Here is an 18,846-nt window from a genome sequence, read left to right on the forward strand (position 1 = left end):
ACGGCTACCACTCTGGAACCTGTAAAAGCCAAGTTTGTCTTCACATATTTTCTTCACATGACGTTTTAGTGTGAGTCTCTCTTTAAAGTAAACTTGACTTGCAGTACTACTCAGCAATTGAGTTGTGCTTCCGTGTAGCAGAGAAGCTCTGATAGCAGGGGCTATCTTTGTGACTTGTTTGCACAGAGTCTAGTTTACATGGGGCCCCGATCCTTGGTCTTCCTAGGTACTACCATAATAGAAATAATAGTGCAAAGGAAAAGAGTCCCTTCCCCCACAAAGAAAGAACTTCCTGGCCAAGGTTATGAAAACAGGGATGTAATTTTACACATGTGCTTGCTCATGGAATGAGAGTGGCAGTACCAAGAGCACATAATAGTGTGCATCTCCTTCCTCCCATCAGCAAGAGGCTTCTGATGAGCTAAGAATCTTTCTATGTATTTCCAAGAGCCCTGAGGTGGATTACAGCCATGGGGTCAGATCCCCAGCTGGTGTAAATTGGCATAGGTCCATTGACTAGTGGAGCTGCACCGGTTTACAACTGCTGATGGTCTAGTCCCTGATGTTACAGAATCTCTCCTCACCTCTATCCCACAAAAGGGTTGCTGGGCGGGGAGGAGGGGTGTTGCCATTGAAAATTTCACTTCTTGCGAGGGGCAAAACTCATTTGCTGCTAAGGTGAGAAACTGGCCCTTCACACTCTGGGCTTTCTGTTTATCTGCCGTGCTGCAGGCAACAGCATCTGTGGCTGCTCTGATGCTAGAAGGTAGCAGAACAGGAAGTCTGCAGCAGTGAGCCTGCTGCTTGCTGCTAAAGGCTTACTTATTTTAAAGATGATGCCAGAGCTGACTTTGTATTGGCCTTGAAACACCAGTGGAGTTGGAGTGTGGGGGGGAGCAGAATGAGGTAGAGCAGGTACGGGAATGGGAATCTAGGACCCTGATTTCTAATTTTTACTTTGTGACCGTGGGCAAGTCACTTCACCTCTGTGCGTCTCCTTTTCTTCGTCTGTAACATGAAGACTCTGACACTAGTCCTCCTTTTTAATGTGCCTTGCGATCGATGGGTGAAGAGTGCTAAGGAGCAGAAAGAAATCCTGACCTCATTATAGTTGGGAAGAATGTTGCTATTTACTTCACCGGGGCTAGTATTCTAATGCCTCTCCTCCCACCCCTCTGTTTCCCACTGTGCAGTGCAGTTCTGCCATGCTCACACCCTCCCTTGGGCTGCTAGAGGAAAAAACTGTATCCGTTTTGATGCCCACAGCAGACTACCTGAAAAAAGACAGTAACGGCCCTGTCCATGTTGTGTTGCCAAAAGCATGATAGTTTCTTCCAAGGTGGGAATTTGGCCAATAACCTGTGTGTGCGTGGGTGTGTGTGCGTGGGTTGCTAGAAGAGATCTGCAAGAGGTAGCTCTTTGGGGCCCTTGAACATACCCACCAGCATGAACGTGGATGAATTCAGCCAGCCACAAGCATGCTACTGAGATGAGCCCCCAGAACTACTGAAATCTCTTTATTTTCTCTGGTACAGGTTGGGATTATTCATTTTGTAAAATTATAAAGGATGGGTTTTATTTAACCCCCTCTTTGGTTTGCTTTTTAAAAATGCTTCTCGTGTTGAAGCACCATGTGCAGAAGGGATGGAGGGCTTGTCAATTTTGATCATGTGAAATTGAAGGTGAAATGAACTTATGATCACATTGTATGCTTGGGGACCACTGTTTCACATGCTACAACTGCAGGGGGCCGGGAAGGGGAGATGGTGGTAGGGAGTGAATGTAAACTGCAGGCTTCTTAGGCCATGTCTACACTACAAACTTTTGCTGACTCCTCAAGGCTACAACGGCTGCTGATAAAACCCACAGGGGTGCCATTGTCAGTATGGTCACAATGGAAAGTGAACGTTCAGGTTTAGAACTTCCTTCCCTCGCTCCCCTAAAGTTTTAAGCAAGACATGCTTATTGACACTTCTGCTTCAGAGTGCTTGTGCATGGTGCTGCTTACAGGACCAGCTGTGCTGAGTGTGGCCTGCTGGGGTGAGGGAAATGAGGAAGGAATTGCTCGGTTGCATGTAAGTAGATGTGGGAGTCTAGGGCAGTGGCAATGAATGCTAGCACCGTTCTCCACAGGCGGTGGTGATTTTAGCTGATCTCTCACTCCTGAGGGTAATAAAGGCACAGAGAACACAGGTTTCAGAGTAGCAGCCGTGTTAGTCTGTATCCGCAAAAAGAACAGGAGTACTTGTGGCACCTTAGAGACTAACAAATTTATTAGAGCATAAGCTTTCGTGGGCTACAACCCACTTCTTCGGATGCATATTGAGTGGAACATATCGAGGAGATATATATACACACATACAGAGAGCATGAACAGGTGGGAGTTGTCTTACCAACTCTGAGAGGCCAATTAAGTAAGAGAAAAAAACTTTTGAAGTGATAATCAAGTTAGCCAAGTACAGACACTTTGATAAGAAGCAAGTGTGAGAATACTTACAAGGGGAGATAGATTCAATGTTTGTAATGGCTCAGCCATTCCCAATCCCTGTTTAGCCCTGAGTTGATTGTGTCTAGTTTGCATATCAATTCCAGCTCAGCAGTCTCTCGTTGGAGTCTGTTTTTGAAGTTTTTCTGTTTTAAGATAGCCACCCGCAGGTCTGTCATAGAATGGCCAGACAGGTTAAAGTGTTCTCCCACTGGTTTTTGAGTATTATGATTCCTGATGTCAGATTTGTGTCCATTAATTCTTTTGCGTAGAGACTGTCCGGTTTGGCCAATGTACATGGCAGAGGGGCATTGCTGGCACATGATGGCATATATCACATTGGTAGATGTGCAGGTGAACGAGCCCCTGATGGTATGGCTGATGTGATTAGGCCCTATGATGGTGTCACTTGAATAGATATGTGGACAGAGTTGGCATCGGGCTTTGTTACAAGGATAGGTTCCTGGGTCAGTGTTTTTGTTCAGTGATGTGTGGTTGCTGGTGAGTATTTGCTTTAGGTTGGGGGGTTGTCTGAGGAGAGAGTCCACATAACCAGACAAGCCTGATGTTAGGGTGCCAATGCCTGAGATGATGGGGCGTCCAGGATTTCCAGGTTTATGGATCTTGGGTAGCAAATAGAATGTCCCTGGTCGGGGTTCTAGGCATGTATCTGGTTATGTGGACTCTCTCCTCAGACCCTACGCTACCAGCACTCCCAGCTATCTTCGAGATACTACTGACTTCCTGAGGAAACTACAATCCATCGGTGATCTTCCAGAAAACACCATCCTGGCCACTATGGACGTAGAAGCCCTCTACACCAATATTCCACACAAAGATGGACTACAAGCTATCAGGAACAGTATCCCCGATAATGTCACAGCTAACCTGGTGGCTGAACTCTGTGACTTTGTCCTCACCCACAACTATTTCACATTTGGGGACAATATATACCTTCAAGTCAGCGGCACTGCTATGGGTACCCGCATGGCCCCACAGTATGCCAACATTTTTATGGCGGACTTAGAACAACGCTTCCTTAGCTCTCGTCCCCTAACGCCCCTACTCTACTTGCGCTACATTGATGACATCTTCATCATCTGGACCCATGGAAAAGAAGCCCTTGAGGAATTCCACCATGATTTCAATAATTTCCATCCTACCATCAACCTCAGCCTAGATCAATCCACACAAGCGGTCCATTTCCTGGACACTACTGTGCTAATAAGCGATGGTCACATAAATACCACCCTGTACCGGAAACCTACTGACCGCTACACTTACCTACATGCCTCCAGCTTCCATCCAGGACACACCACACGATCCATTGTCTACAGCCAAGCTCTAAGATATAACCGCATTTGCTCCAATCCCTCAGATAGAGACAAGCACCTACAAGATCTCTATCAAGCATTCTTAAAACTACAATACCCACCTGCTGAAGTGAAAAAACAGATTGACAGAGCCAGACGAGTACCCAGAAGTCACCTCCTACAAGACAGGGCCAACAAAGAAAATAACAGAACACCACTAGCTGTCACCTTCAGCCCCCAACTAAAACCTCTCCAGCGCATCATTAGAGATCTACAACCTATCCTGAAAGATGATCCTTTACTCTCACAGATCTTGGGAGACAGACCTGTCCTTGCTTACAGACAACCCCCCAACCTAAAGCAAATACTCACCAGCAACCACACATCACTGAACAAAAACACTGACCCAGGAACCTATCCTTGTAACAAAGCCCGATGCCAACTCTGTCCACATATCTATTCAAGTGACACCATCATAGGGCCTAATCACATCAGCCATACCATCAGGGGCTCGTTCACCTGCACATCTACCAATGTGATATATGCCATCATGTGCCAGCAATGCCCCTCTGCCATGTACATTGGCCAAACCGGACAGTCTCTACGCAAAAGAATTAATGGACACAAATCTGACATCAGGAATCATAATACTCAAAAACCAGTGGGAGAACACTTTAACCTGTCTGGCCATTCTATGACAGACCTGCGGGTGGCTATCTTAAAACAGAAAAACTTCAAAAACAGACTCCAACGAGAGACTGCTGAGCTGGAATTGATATGCAAACTAGACACAATCAACTCAGGGCTAAACAGGGATTGGGAATGGCTGAGCCATTACAAACATTGAATCTATCTCCCCTTGTAAGTATTCTCACACTTGCTTCTTATCAAAGTGTCTGTACTTGGCTAACTTGATTATCACTTCAAAAGTTTTTTTCTCTTACTTAATTGGCCTCTCAGAGTTGGTAAGACAACTCCCACCTGTTCATGCTCTCTGTATGTGTGTATATATATCTCCTCGATATGTTCCACTCAATATGCATCCGAAGAAGTGGGTTGTAGCCCATGAAAGCTTATGCTCTAATAAATTTGTTAGTCTCTAAGGTGCCACAAGTACTCCTGTTCTTTTTACAGAGAACACAGTTACTGCTGGAATTCCAAAGCAGCTGGGTCTGTACACTGCTAGCCTGTGTACTGCAATGGTGCCTGCCGAAGTTATTACCAATGGGTGTGGGAAAGTGTCCCACCACGGAGGAAGAACTAAGGCAGCCGTCTCTAGAAGCCTTCAGGAGAGGATTGCAGAGTACTTGCGTGAAAGTTCTATTAAGATCTCTCAGGAAGATTCAAGGGACATCCCTGTGTATGTAAACAAACTGCTCCGCATGGTCCCCCATGGGGGAATGTAAAGCAGATAACTCTACCTGTCTCTGCTGTAGCGCTACCTCTTCTAGTCTGCGTAAAGTCATGAAAAGTTGATAGCTGTGCCCTGTTAAGTAGGGGGGGTACTGTCAGTACATCCTTGTAATGGAGAATAAATTTACACACTTATTTGAGCTTCCTACCCCTGCAATGGGCTTATCTGTGCTTGACTGCCTGGACTGCAGTGGAGCCTCAAACAGGTCATGGCTCATGGCATAGGTGGAACCCCCCAGTTGCAGGTCCCCCATCCTCCTTTTTCCTCCTGCTCATCCTCACTGTTCATAGCAGGGGCCTGTGACTTGGGCTCCTCAGAAGTATCCACAGTGATGTGCGGGGTTGTGGTTGGGTCTCCGCCAAGGATGGCAGGCAGCTCTTTGTAAAAGTGTCAGATCTGTGGCTTGGCACTGGATCAATGGTTGGCCTTCCTGACCTTCTGGTATGCCTGCGCAGTTCTTTGTCTTCTTGGCGGCACTGCTGCTGGTTCCCGTTGTACCCCTTCTCCTGCATCCTCCATGCAATCTGCTCGTAGATGTCAACATTCCTATGGTTGGTTTGGAGCTGTGCCTCCACAACCTCTTCTCCCCACAGGTCCAGAAGATCCCATATCTCATGTCTACTCCAGGCTGGAGTGCGTCTGGAGCATGTAGATGTTGTGGTGCACACAACAATGGAGAGCTGCTAAGTGTACTCACCAAGCTCAGCAATCAGGAAAAGGTATTTCAAAAATTCACTGAGTTTTAAAGTGGAGTGGAGTGGGCTTCCGGTCTCCGTGACCCTAGGCAGTGGAGTCACAATTGTGACCAGAGTGGTCCATGTTAGGAAGACTGTTCTAGTCACCATAGGTAATTCAGCGTCTACGCTCACACTGCATTGACCTCAGTACATCAATCTTGGCTCAGCACTGCTTGGGGAGGTGGTGTTACTGTGTTGCAAGAACAAGGCCCTTACATCGGTGGGAGACAAATGTAAGTGTAGACCTATGCACAACTATGTCAATGCAAGGTGGCTTGTGTTGACCTAACTTTGTAATATAGACCAGGCCTTACAGCCCTAATTCGTACTTAGGCCTGGCCTACACTTAAAAATTAGATCAACCTGGCTATGCCGCTTGGGGCTTTGAAAAATGTTGTGCCCTGAGTGCTGTAGTTGGGTTGACCTAACCCCTGGTGTAGACATGGGTAAGTCAATGGAAGAGTTCTACTGGATTAACTACGTTGACGGAATCCCCCCTTCTGTTGATATGGGAAGGGTCTACACTATGGTGCTCTAGCCGCTGTAGGGTAGACATGGCCTCTGTTAAGGTAACAGCTGGTCCTAGGCCTTTGCAGTCCTGATCTGCCTGCCAGAGCCCTCTCTTTTCTGACTCTGATGTTAGTGGGCCATGACATTGAACCTTCCCCTAACCACCTTCCCCCACTCCTTGCTTGGAAAGTTTTGTCTGAGCTCCACTCCTGGCCATCTGGGACACCTCGATGGGGTAATGAAACTGTTGAGCCTCATGCACAGGAGGGGGGTTCACCACAATTTGAGTGAGCATCCAAAGGAGGAATGTTCTTGCCTTTGAGGCACGCAAATGCTGTGCCTTTATCAATGCTGCTAATGAAGAGTTCCTTCCTCCATGATCACTGCAATTCACCAGAGTTGCCCCTTCTCCTGCCACAAAGTTGTAAACCTTCATCTCCCTCCCCTATAGAGACTCTCTGAATCACTGCAGCTTCTCTCTCCTCCAAGACGCCTTGAATGCTGGCTGGATTGACTGCTTTAGCCAAGGGAGGTGCTCTGTATTTCTGGACCCTCGCACGTCATTGGTCTGAGGAGATCTCCATGCCCTTAAAGAGTAGGTAGCTTTTCTGTTGAGCTATCGGAGAAACCCATTTATACCTCCTCCCTGAGCCAGCTGCCTGTGGCTTGCCAGTTGATCCTGTCCTTCCACCAGTGCTGTCTGTTTTTCTCCTTGGGACTTAGGTGAGCCCTTTGCATGTCTCTTACTGACCCAGCTTGCTGTTACAGGAGTCAGGGGGAATGGAACTTGCTTTCTGAGTTTGAGATAAGTGCTGATGTGTCTGGACTTTTGCTGGCACAGCTGAGGTGGGGAAAGCTTTAAAGCTCCAATTAACCTGGCACCCCATCTCCAGTAGTTCAGTCAGCCTGAGCTTTCTCAGGTATGTCTGTTGTATTTATTGATCACATCTGAAATGGTCCATCCTGTTTACTGCAGGTATGCCCTCGATATTTGATTCTATCAGTCCCCCAGTCAATTGCTTTTGCTCACGTAACCAAGTTAAAGGAAAAGCAAAGACCCACAATGCTTAAATCTGACCTTGGATCTAGTTCCCAAGGCTATAGGGGCCAAATCATCAGGTGGTATAAATCAGCATAACTCCATCAGCTACTCTGATTTACCCCAGTTGATGATCTGGTGCTAGGGGTTTCTTCCACGCTGAATAGATCTGCAGACTATGGAACCCTCTAGCTTGGTCTCCCAGTAGAGTTCTGATTTGCTGTCGATTTTTGCATGCCATGTGTTAAACAGGCAAGTTAAGGCTGCAGGGAGCAGATGCTAATATAGTTAGTCAAATAGAAGAGAATGTGAGGCTCTTCTTGTCCGGCTTCCTTTCCACTTGCCATTTAAGATGCCATTAAAAAGAGCAGGGAGAATTTTATTTAAAAATAACCTGCCTGGAGCTCCCACATTCCTCAGATGCCAAGTCTCTTGTCTGTATTGTTGCCTCTTGTGGTTGCCACTGCGTTGCCTTGACCTCCCTGACTCATGAGGGCTGGCACCGGGAAAGGCTGCAGCCCAAGGAGACAGCTGGAGCTCCTTGTGAGCTGCCCTGACTATTTTTAGAAGCACTTTCTCCCCAGTTACGGGATGGCCCCCGCACATTTTCCAGGATAAAGTTTCCTTGAGGAGATCAGCATGGCTTTCTACGCCGCCCCCTTGACCTTTATCTCTTCCTTTGTCCAAATTAACTCCTTCCATCCTTCCCCAGCCCTCCCAAATCTACAAAGAGCTGCATTCTGGGATTAGCAGGCACAATCTATGATGTATTATTTATGTTGCCGTAGCAGCTTGGTACCTGATTGTGCTCAGTGCTGTACACACTCAATGAAAACACGGTGCCTTGACCTTCCCATCTATGACTCCCCATCCGTGTAGTCACTGAGTGCCTCACATCTTTCATGGATTTATTTCCACGATGCCCCGGAGAGGTAGAGACGTGCTATTATCCCCGTTGTAAAAAGTGGAGAATCGAGGCCCAGAGAGATTGCGACTTGCCAAGGCCACTCGGGAAGCCTGTGATGAGGAAGGGATTTGGGTTCAATTCCCTGCCCTACAGTGTTTATAAAATAAGTACATGATGAGTCAACAGGCAGCCCACCATAGTGTGTTCTCATAGTGCACTTGGTGAGAAAAGGGGTGCCTGGATGATCAAAGAAGGTGGAAGCCGGGGGCGGCTGCAGGGGTCCTTTCACACACGAGGACTTTTTGCCATGGCTGTCATGTTCCCTAGAGCATTTTGTCCAATCCAAAAGACTCCGGGTGCTGCAGTTTCCCTGGTTTGGGGTGAGAACATGATTGGCACCTCTCCATAACCCACAGCCTGCTTCTCTGGGAAACTGGATTTTGCGGAAGTTGGAAAACAAGCACGAACCGGTTCCTCTTTATGATGAAACTGTCCTTTTCTGATTAATCCAAGAAATTCACTTTGAACACAAATAATTGTTACACTTCTTTTTAATTGCAGGTTCTAAATCCACTAAACCAAGATGTCAGAGTAAGTTTCTGGTTTTGTCTCTAACATGATGGCATTGGTTTGCTTTTTAGTCTTTAAAATAAGTGCCAACTTTTGTTTCTAAATTCCGTCTCTTGTTTTTGGTTCTGATACTAATCTCCTTTTTTCTCTCCTTTCCTCCCTCCCTCCCTTTTTCTATCTCTTTCTCCCTGAACAGTGAAGAAGTAAGTCTCTCCCTCTCTCTCTCTGGGATTTTTTTCTTAGTAATGTTGCATGGGGATAGTATCACATTTGGCTTTGTGTTATCTTGTTAAAAAGACCAGCTCCTGGAAGGAAATGTGGATCTATAAAACTCACCTAACTAAATACGCAAACTAAAAAGGTTTAAAAGGACAAGTGCTCAGCAGCTGAAAGGCAGGAGATAGTGTTTTGGAGGAAGTGTGTTTCTTGGCTGTAGTTTGCAGGTTGGATTTCCCCCAAGATCATCCTTGCTTTCCTAGCTGATCACAAGATGGTGCTGTGGAAGATGTACCTGCTGCCCCAGCTGAGTGGAAGGTGTTCATGGTCCATTAGCCGCGTAGCTTCTACAGCAACAGAGGCAATTATAGAGACAGGAATGGCCGCGAAGGTGCATCCTCTCTGGCTCAGCTGGCTGTGGCGCATGATGTTGATCCCTTTGCACCCACCAATCCTTGTCTAATCCCTTTTTGAAGGTGATTCTCTGTGACCTGACTCTGGATTAGCATGAGGCTGCCCGCTTAGAAACGCCTCTTGACTCCAGTTAAAACAGGATCAGGCCTTTGTGTCATGCTGTGCTCAACTCTCTGGCCAGCGTGGGAATGGCTATGAAGGATTTTGAAGAGTCCCATCGTCAGTGTAAGCCTGGATGGGGAGGGGCACATGTGGAATCCCCTCAGAAGAATTCCTCCCTCCCTGTAGAATCTACCTGTTCCTTCTGCTGTGTCTGGCTTGTCTCTGACTCACTCTGGGTGAAATTCTACCCCTGTTTTTTTGAGGCATATGTGATGCATAGGCCTTGAGCTGGGGTGGATTTTGTCCAGAGAGCTGTTATGGACTCAGTATCGGGATGAATTGCCCCATAGTAAAGTAGAGGAGTGGAAGCAATTCACCGCAAGGCTTGATGCTGGTTCTGTGAGCATCATCCAGAATACCCTGCTCTGTGTGTCGCTTCACGGTGGAACCTTGGCCAATCTCCTAAGCGACACAGGATGGGGTCTGTAATTACTTGGATAGGGGAGAACTCCAAGGAAACCTAAGCACTGCATGGTGATGGTTTGATTCCCTCTTGCACCAATGCCACAACACAGGGATGGGGGACACTCTGGTTCTGGGGGTGCTGCCTTTCAGATGCCAGGCAAAACCTAGGTTCTGCTTACCCATCAGATCAAATCATGAGGTCCTTACCCAGTTTTCAGTCAGTCATTACTTAAGCTAACACCCATTGAAATCAAGTTTGAAGGAAATCCCTGGGCAATTCTTTTCAAAGTAAAAGTTTTAGCACCAACATCCTGGTCAAATTCTAGCTGAAGTCATAATAACTCACCTCTCTAATTCTCCCTCTGCACTTTCAGTTGTGTGTAGGGTGTTCTTCAGCTGTTCTAAGATGCTGTGTGCAGCTAATCTACTGCTGCATTGCACCTCAGAGGTGGTTGCCTTTCTGCCATGATGAAATGATCTTTACATATTCCATAGTGGGCTCTGCACTCTTTCCGGATGAAAGGTGCAATTGAAATGTAAATAATTATCTACCGAGCTACCGTTTTTTATCCTCTTCCTCCCCCCGCCCCTGTAAAGCACAGAATGCTTCTTCCCCTCCTCCACAAATGCACATCAAATGTGTGTATTTCCCCCACCCCAACCACACTCAGATGCACGCAGTCTCTATGATGAAATGCTCAGGAAACAGATGCAGTGCAGTGTGGGACAGAGCTTGTAGCTTCTGTAAATAGAATATTTCTGCTAGCCCATGTAGCCTGGAAATGAACAAAGTTTGGTGCTTTGTATCCATTTGAAAGACATTTAAATTACTCAGTGAGGATTTCTTTTTCATATTAATTAAAAAAAAAAAAAAAGCCCAATGCAAAAGCTACTCTCGACCTGTCTCCTGGACTCCTGCAGCCCCACCCCCATGGGCAGCATTACCTGATTGCCCAAGTGCTTAATGGGGGAGGGATTCTCACTTTCCTCTGCAATATCAGGGTATTGGCCAATGTGTGAAACTTGGACCTAGACTCTTGTCCTGTAGAGCAATTCCTTTATTGTCACTATCCTCCCTGCCCAAACGATAGTCAGGTAACCAAGGTGCGGTCACAAACAAGGGGTCGGGGCGTAGGTTCGTGGCCAGCTCAATGCACACAAGGTAACGGAGTGTATTGCTGCTGTATTGTTGATGCCTGCCTCCATGCCTGCCTCCTGCCTGGCAGCTCCCACGGCCCCCTTCGGCTTTGCTCTTCCTCATGGAGCAATGAATCTGGCTTCCCCACTCCCATAGTCCCAGTGCTTTTCTCACTCTTCTGCAGCGACAAAGCTGGTTATGTCCCACCCTTCCTTCCTGCAAGGGTGAGGGGGAGTGAGGGGGAGCTGTGGAAGGTAAATCTGGCTTTTGTCCTGTCTCCTGCTGCTCTGCCTGTCCCCTTGGAGTGATGAATATAGGTGCTTCCCTGCATGCGCAGCCCCACTGCTGTGCTCATACTCCTGTAATGAGGAATCCTCTCATCCCACAGCCCTGACTCCCCAGTCAGCCTTAAAGCCGTAAATAGAAAGATAATTAACTGCTAGGATGAGTTGGAAAGTGGGATTAATTCTAACATGCTACCTCCTCCGTGCTTCTCTCCCCTGCATTCCATTCACTGACCCTTTAGTACTATTGACTTTTTAACAAAGTTGCCATCTCTCATAATTTTGACGAGTCTCACAATATTTGGTGTTCTTAAAGTTTCACCTCCTGGAGTCCTGCTTTCAGTTTTTAAAGTGCACACATTCCTAGCTCTCTTGGCTGCAGAGAAAAGCTAGAACATGTGACCCCTACAGGGGTCCAAAACCGGAGGGGGAATGGAAAGGGCCCCACTCTATTATTTTTAAAAAGAATGCTCATGATTTCTAAGCCAATCAGGATTTGAGGTTTGACTCATATTTGCTGAATGCTTAGAGTTGGCAATACTGGGGTTAGCAGGGAAGATCTGTGCTGAGCTCTGCTGGCATATATGGATTGCAGCAAATTGTCAGTGTCTTCTAGTTTGGAGACCAGTTGCTAAGGATTTGGGTGGGGGCTTGATGCCAGATCCCTTTGTTCTGTGGGTCCAGTTCTTCTCTTGCTTCCCATTCTGGGCAGGCTCTGGGGAGGAATATAGATGCTAAAACTGTCATTAGCATTATATGTGAAGGGGTGGGGAGGAAGACTGTGATGAACCTGCCTTGTCTTTCTTTCTTTACACCTGTAGAAAAGGAAGAGGGCAATCACTGCCCGCCGGCAGCATCTGAAGGTACGTGCTATTCCTGATCTTGCATGAAGTATGGGATTTGTCCACAACCATCCTACTGTCCATTCTTGAGCCAGCCAGTGCTCCTGCATCTGCCCCCTGATTTCAAAAACCAGGAGCTCCCAAAATTGGTGCTCCCTCCTACCCCATTCCAGACAGTGCCTCCTGCTGGGACTGGAACAGCTGAAAGTTCCCCATCATTGGTGAATCCTCCTCCAGGCCGGCCAACGGCTGGGGTAGCCCAAAGCTTCCCAAATCACTGCTCCTACAACATTCCCTATGGTTGGGGTCTCTTGCTGAAAGAAGCTGGTCCCGGGAGTAGCTGTGTGCTCCCCACATCCAGCATTCCTATGCCATCTCCTACAAGAAGCAACTCCTGTGGGCAACAAGTTGGACTGGAGTGTCCATGACCCCCCTGCGGTGAGCACTTCTTCAGTGATTCCTGCTGAGAATACTGGGGTTGGAGTAGCTGTGAGCTCTCTCCCTCCCCATTGCTACTCACTCACACAAGTAACTGGATTTGTGTTCTTTTTTTTCCCCTCCAGAGTGTTATGCTCCAGATTGCTGCTACTCTCCTAGAGAAAGAAACAGCAGCTAAAGAAGCAGAAAAGGCCAATTACCTTGCCGAGCACTGTCCTCCTTTGTCACTCCCACACTCCATGCAGGAGTTGCAGGTAACAGCTTTGTCTCTTCCATCTTCTCCTACGCAAGAGCAGAAAGGTTTAGGGTTCTGCCTTACCCCACATATATGGCTCTTCCAACTCAACCCAACACACTGCCCATTTCCTTAAATTGGTGCTTCTCAACCTTTTCAATCCCACGAAACCCTTGTGACTGAGCAGGGACGTGCCTGCTGTTTGGGAATTTAGGAAAGGCAGGTGGTTGTGACCCCCTGTCATCTCCTCATACGCCCCCTGGTGGTAATGACTCACAATTTGAGCACCCATGTTCTATATCCTCTGCTCCACTTCTGGCATAGTAGCCAGTGAGAGGTGAAGTCCTGGCTCTACAGTGCATTTGAGGTGTTCTCTCCTCCACAAAGTAGAGATGAAAACTTGTGGGTCCAGAAATGGATTCTGGCTTTTTAAAAATTTCTAAAGTAGGCTGGTCAACTCTGAATGTACCACTCAAAACGTTGGAGAGGGAACCTTGCTCAGCTGTTTCCATATGTCCAATAGTTTTGATCATGAACTCAGAGGTGAGGTATCAAGTTGATTTTGTTTGGGGCCTTTCAACTCACAGTCATACTAGGTTGCATTTATACAACAGATCCTCCTGCCCAATGCAATCTTTCTTTAAGGTGGAGGAGAAAGGAGTCCTCCAGGTTCCCCCAAAGACTCCATGTTAAGACAACTCATCATTCTCGCATGAGGGGCACAGGGGAATTCTCTTGGCTTGCTTGAGAGCATTCTATACTACTCAGTTAAATGCACTACTTTCCCTAGGGGGTGGGCACCAGACATTTCCAGCACTATTGTATTTGGATCTTTGACTGGAAATCAATTACAGTTGAGGAAGTTTAAATGCAAAAGCCCGATGCAAAGCCACATGGAGCAATATTTGGACTCGTTTCTGAGCTGCACTAGAGCAGAGCTTGGCCAGCTGAGCTGGGGGAGGAAAAAATGGCTTGAAAGTCTCTTTTCTGCCTCTCCTGAACCTGCCCCCTTGGCGGAAGTGTGGCCCTGAGAAGCAGCCTAGAGCTGCCAAGGGGTCATTCCAGCAGCAGCGCTCTGACCACACCCATTTGCCTCAGTCATGCTCCTGACATGCCTACGGGGCCAGTGGGCAGAGGAGAGGCTGGTTAGGGGCTGGCTATAGTGGCCATGTGCAACCTGGGAATTCCCTTGTGCCAGAGGAACTCCCAACCGATGGATAAGCCAACTTGTCAATTGTGTTAAGCTGCTGGAGCCTTAGAAAGCAGGTGGAACAGAGAGACCAGGAACTGGTTCAGACACGTCCCAAGTATGGAGCCGCACCTGAGCTGAGCTCTTACAGAACTGGAGGAAGTTGTGGAAAGGGTAGGCAGTGTGAGTCACATGCTTTCCAATGGCCCACATCCTTTTCTCTTTCTCTGCAGGAGCTATGCAAAAAGCTTCATGCCAAGATAGAGGTGGTGGATGAGGAAAGATATGACACTGAGGCTAAGTTACAGAAAACCACCAAAGAGGTAATCTTCCCTGGCACTCCCATCGCTGCTGATGTGGAGATCAGTGGAGTGTGCCCAGCCCCACGCTTTGTCCCTCTCTACAGCATGTATCTGCTGCCTGTGCTCCTACCCCACCGTCCCTGTACCTGCCCACTCTCCCAAATGCCCATGTCTTCCGTGCTTGCCTAAGCTTTGTCAAACTAATCCTTTGCCTTCGTAGATGGCGTTTCCTTTCTATCACACTATATGTACTTGTGTGTGCGCCTGTCCATTCGTCTTCTGCTATGGGTCCATCTCACATCATTTTCTCCTCTCTCCCCATCTCCTCTTTCTTTTTGTAGCTTGAAGACTTGAGCCAGAAACTGTTTGACCTGAGGGGCAAGTTCAAGAGGCCACCCCTGCGTAGGGTCCGCATGTCTGCTGACGCTATGCTGCGTGCCCTGCTGGGCTCCAAACACAAGGTCTGCATGGACCTTCGCGCTAACCTGAAGCAGGTCAAGAAGGAGGACACTGAGAAGGTACCACGCAACTTCCCCTATTGTAATAGGATCCAGGCATTATTAGCTGGAAATCAGACTTCCCTGTGTACTGGTGTGACAGCCACATCTTGACCAACGCACTGGGGACCTCCAGAGCTAAAAGCATGAGCTACAACAGCTTAAGCTAAAGCGGTTGGCTCCCCACCTGCAGCCGTAGTAGACTCTCCTCCTTGTGGGTTGGGCGCACAGGGGACCTGTAACACACACGCAGACCAGTTGGCCAATGGATCTCTGGACCAAAGACCCTGGCTGCTCAGAAAAGGCTGCGGTCTCCCAATCACTTGCCTTATGTACTTCTGCTATCCAACCTTTGTATTGTTTGCACTTGACACTGGGCTGCTCTAGCCTTTTCTAACATCCTGAGAGTGGCCCTGTCTCTGCCACATGGTCATTTCCCTATTTTCCTCCTATCTCTAAATCCTCCCAGCTGTCAGGAGGATGTACACACAGCTGTGGCCCAAAGCCACACAGTGGGAGATGGTTTGGGATTCTCTCACTGCCATACATTTTTACTACCAAGTGGTAAAACTCTAGATTTTAATGGCCTCCCCATCTGTGGGTGGATTAAGAGCTTTGTGTCAAACTATTTTACTTTGCCCATTCATGCTTGGTATCTAGGGGAGGATATTCCACTCCAGTTACAGATTAGGTGACATTAGCAAGAATGTCATAGTGAGCAGACCTGCAAAATTCACACTTAGATCATCCAAATACTCTCTCCTGGCCCTGCTGCCTATGATTTTGTGATATATCTCTAGAGTCCCGATCAACTTCCAGTTCGGGGTAATATCCTGCTAACCTAAATTCCTCTTATTAGATAAACTCTTCTTCACTTCCTGACCCAAACTGTTGTTCCGATCTGCTCTGCACTGTTAAAGAAATTGCCTCATTCCACATTTCAACAGTGGGTGAAACAATCTCTGTATGGATGGTTTGGAAAGCACTGTGGGATGAAAAGCATTAGGGGTGCATTTCACCCCTGAACTAAGGACGAGCACAAGGCCTAGAGATCACTTAAATCCCAATCAAGTTCTTCAAAATATGGTTTGTGGGGCATAAGCTTTGATCCAGTCCTCTGCACAGGGGTGAATCTCACCCCTTAGGGATATTAGATAGGTTTGCTAACTGGAATCCCAGGTGGTATCTATGCTACACTGGGATGGATGTTAGCTAAAGAATACAAGGATGGGCGTGAATACCACCCAGCATTGTCAGTACTTCCATGTTTGTTTTCCCCTAATGCCAACAGGAGAAGGATCTGCGTGATGTGGGTGACTGGAGGAAGAACATCGAGGAGAAGTCTGGCATGGAGGGCAGGAAGAAGATGTTTGAGACTAGTGAATCCTAAATCCCACGCAGCTGTTAACTGTAATCTGGTATCTAGTCAATTTCCAAGTTTCTCCTCCTCCATCTCTCCTGCCACCTATTTTTCAAACCAGCTCTCTAGCAGCGTTGTTTAGGGCTAAACTTCCTGAGCCCAAGGTCACATTTCACAAAGCAATCCAAGACACAAGACCTTTCAGCCCCACCCCCTACTGTTGCTATGGAAACAACTGTCTTAAATCATGCAATGTCATAATTACATTTTGAAACAATGCTAGTGGCATGCACTGAAATCAAATGCAGTTTAACCCTGTAATTTTATAGGATCTGATGTATCAAAGTGATCTTAACTGTGTAAATAAAGCTTTGAAAGTATGGTTCAATTTTTAAGCCTTGGAGAGCAAGGCATGAATTTACTTTGTGTCACATGACCACTTATTTCCTGAGGTGGGAGGGGCTATTAAATACCTCTATAGAGACTGCAGATGATCAAGCTGCATGAATTATGGCCTTACCAATTACTGTGACCCTATTGGCTAGTAAGAGTCTTGTTGGAGTGCCAAAACCAGTACTTAGAAGCCCTGATGGGCTAACTAATGAGTCAGTGCAGACTAATGGCTAGCACACTGGACTAGGACTTGAGAGACCTAGGTTCTGTTCCCAGCTCTGCCACTGGCCTATTTGGGCAAGTTACTTCATCTCCATGCCTCAGTTTCTCCATTTGTAAAATAGGGCTAAGATTATCTCCTCCTTTGTAAAATGCAGTGACATTTACAGATGAAAAGTGCTGTATAAGAGAGAGATCAAAGTCAATGGAGTTACTCTGGATTTATACAGGCGTAACTGAGATCAGAGTCTGGCCCACAGGCTGTCAACTGCTTTAAACATTGGGGGCTATTATCAGAAAATTCACCAGTAAAAATTGCACCTTTTTTATCTCTCGGAGCTGCTCCCATGCCTTAGGGCATAGGTTAGAGAACCCACTCTACTCTCAGTTGCTGTTGGCTGGTGAAGTTAGAACTGCATTTTCATTGTTTATCCATCCAGGACAAGTGTCTCACTGTGTCCTGATTCCAGACTGTCTCTTGTTGCTGATGGTGTTCAAAGCAGAAAGAACCCTCCGTTGATTTTCACCAGATTAAGTCTTCAATGGCAGAAGCTAGGAGCTCTTGTAACCTTAGCAAATAGCTGTGGGAACCAGTGAAAGAATAAATATGAAACGTCAGGAGGCCACTTATTTTCTTCTTCCCTTTCACTTTTTAGACCATAATTACCTTTTCAGACTAGAGCTGTAATGAGATTATCACTGTGTATCGCACTAGGCTATGCCTAAAATTGAGACCCTCTTCCCTCCTAAACATCTTTCCTTTGATCTGCCACATCTTGATAGCAACCTGAGGAATCTTTAGTAATTAATAAGTGCCCGTTCATGTGTCCACCGCTGTGAGATACCATGACAGAACAGATAAGGCAAGGGAAGGAACATTCCTTGTATACTTATCTATAGGATAAGATGGATAAGAGGTTTCTTGTTGGGCTGGTTCACATCTATCTGCAAGCTCTGCTTATCTAAAACCAGAAATCTTTTCTCAGCAGGCAAGCCCCCATTGAAGTCAGTGGCAAAACTTCCACTCTCTTCAATGGGAGGAGAATTGGGCCCATTATGGGCGTTGGATGGAGCTCAATTAAAACTAAGCTGCCACCCAGAGCAAACATAACCCCCTTTGCTTCCCACCACCTAGCCAGGCCTAGTGGGGAAAGCACCTTGGTGATAGCTGTGTTTTTTGAGCTGCTTCGGGGTTGCTGGAGAAGATGCTTGTTGCATGAGCAGGTTGAGAAAGAGTTCAGGGGATTAGTGCAGTGAGAGAGGCCATAGGAAGGAAATGGGTGCAGTGTGCTCTACTGCCAGCCGCTGGTTCCCCCTCCAGGTTCTCTTGTTTCCTCTTCTTCTGCAAGAAGAGAGGCAGAACCCTGCATAGCTCAATCCAGAAATCTGTTCCACGTTTTTCCCCCTCCTGGAGGTTGTACTCAGCAGGGCTGCCCAGAGGGGGGGCAAGTGGGGCAATTTGCCCCAGGCCCCACAGGGGCCCCCACGAGAATATAGTATTCTATGGTATTGCAACTTTTTTTTATGGAAGGGCCCCCTGAAATTGCTTTGCCCCAGGCCCCCTGAATCCTCTGGGCGGCCCTGGTACTCAGAGCCCATATCTAGCTGAGCCAGGTGAAATCTCCCTCTCCCACTGCTGGGAGCAGCCTGGTTTCTGCTCCAAGAAGATGTTTGGGGAGCAGGGAAATCCAAACACCAGCTGGCTTCTCTCCCTCCTTTCCTCCTCGCTTTGAGCCCTGCAACCTCTTTTACTATCATTGCTGTAGGGGGAATGAGG

The 18,846-nt window shown here is 47.2% G+C and overlaps 1 protein-coding gene across 1 annotated transcript; it reads left to right on the top strand.

Moving 5' to 3' along the window:
• The first annotated feature begins 7,109 nt into the window (after positions 1 to 7,109).
• TNNI2 (troponin I2, fast skeletal type) lies at positions 7,110 to 16,878 on the top strand. The gene is made up of 8 exons (XM_024208997.3): positions 7,110 to 7,182; positions 8,967 to 8,996; positions 9,172 to 9,178; positions 12,416 to 12,457; positions 13,000 to 13,128; positions 14,532 to 14,621; positions 14,942 to 15,118; positions 16,389 to 16,878. The coding sequence occupies exons 2-8, from the start codon at positions 8,989 to 8,991 to the stop codon at positions 16,485 to 16,487; spliced, it is 552 nt and encodes a 183-aa protein (XP_024064765.1). The 5' UTR covers positions 7,110 to 7,182; positions 8,967 to 8,988; the 3' UTR covers positions 16,488 to 16,878.
• The last annotated feature ends 1,968 nt before the right edge of the window (positions 16,879 to 18,846 follow it).

Source organism: Terrapene carolina, unplaced genomic scaffold, assembly GCF_002925995.2.
Source record: "Terrapene carolina triunguis isolate 2854851 unplaced genomic scaffold, T_m_triunguis-2.0 Scaffold171, whole genome shotgun sequence".
Lineage (NCBI taxonomy): Eukaryota > Metazoa > Chordata > Testudines > Emydidae > Terrapene > Terrapene triunguis.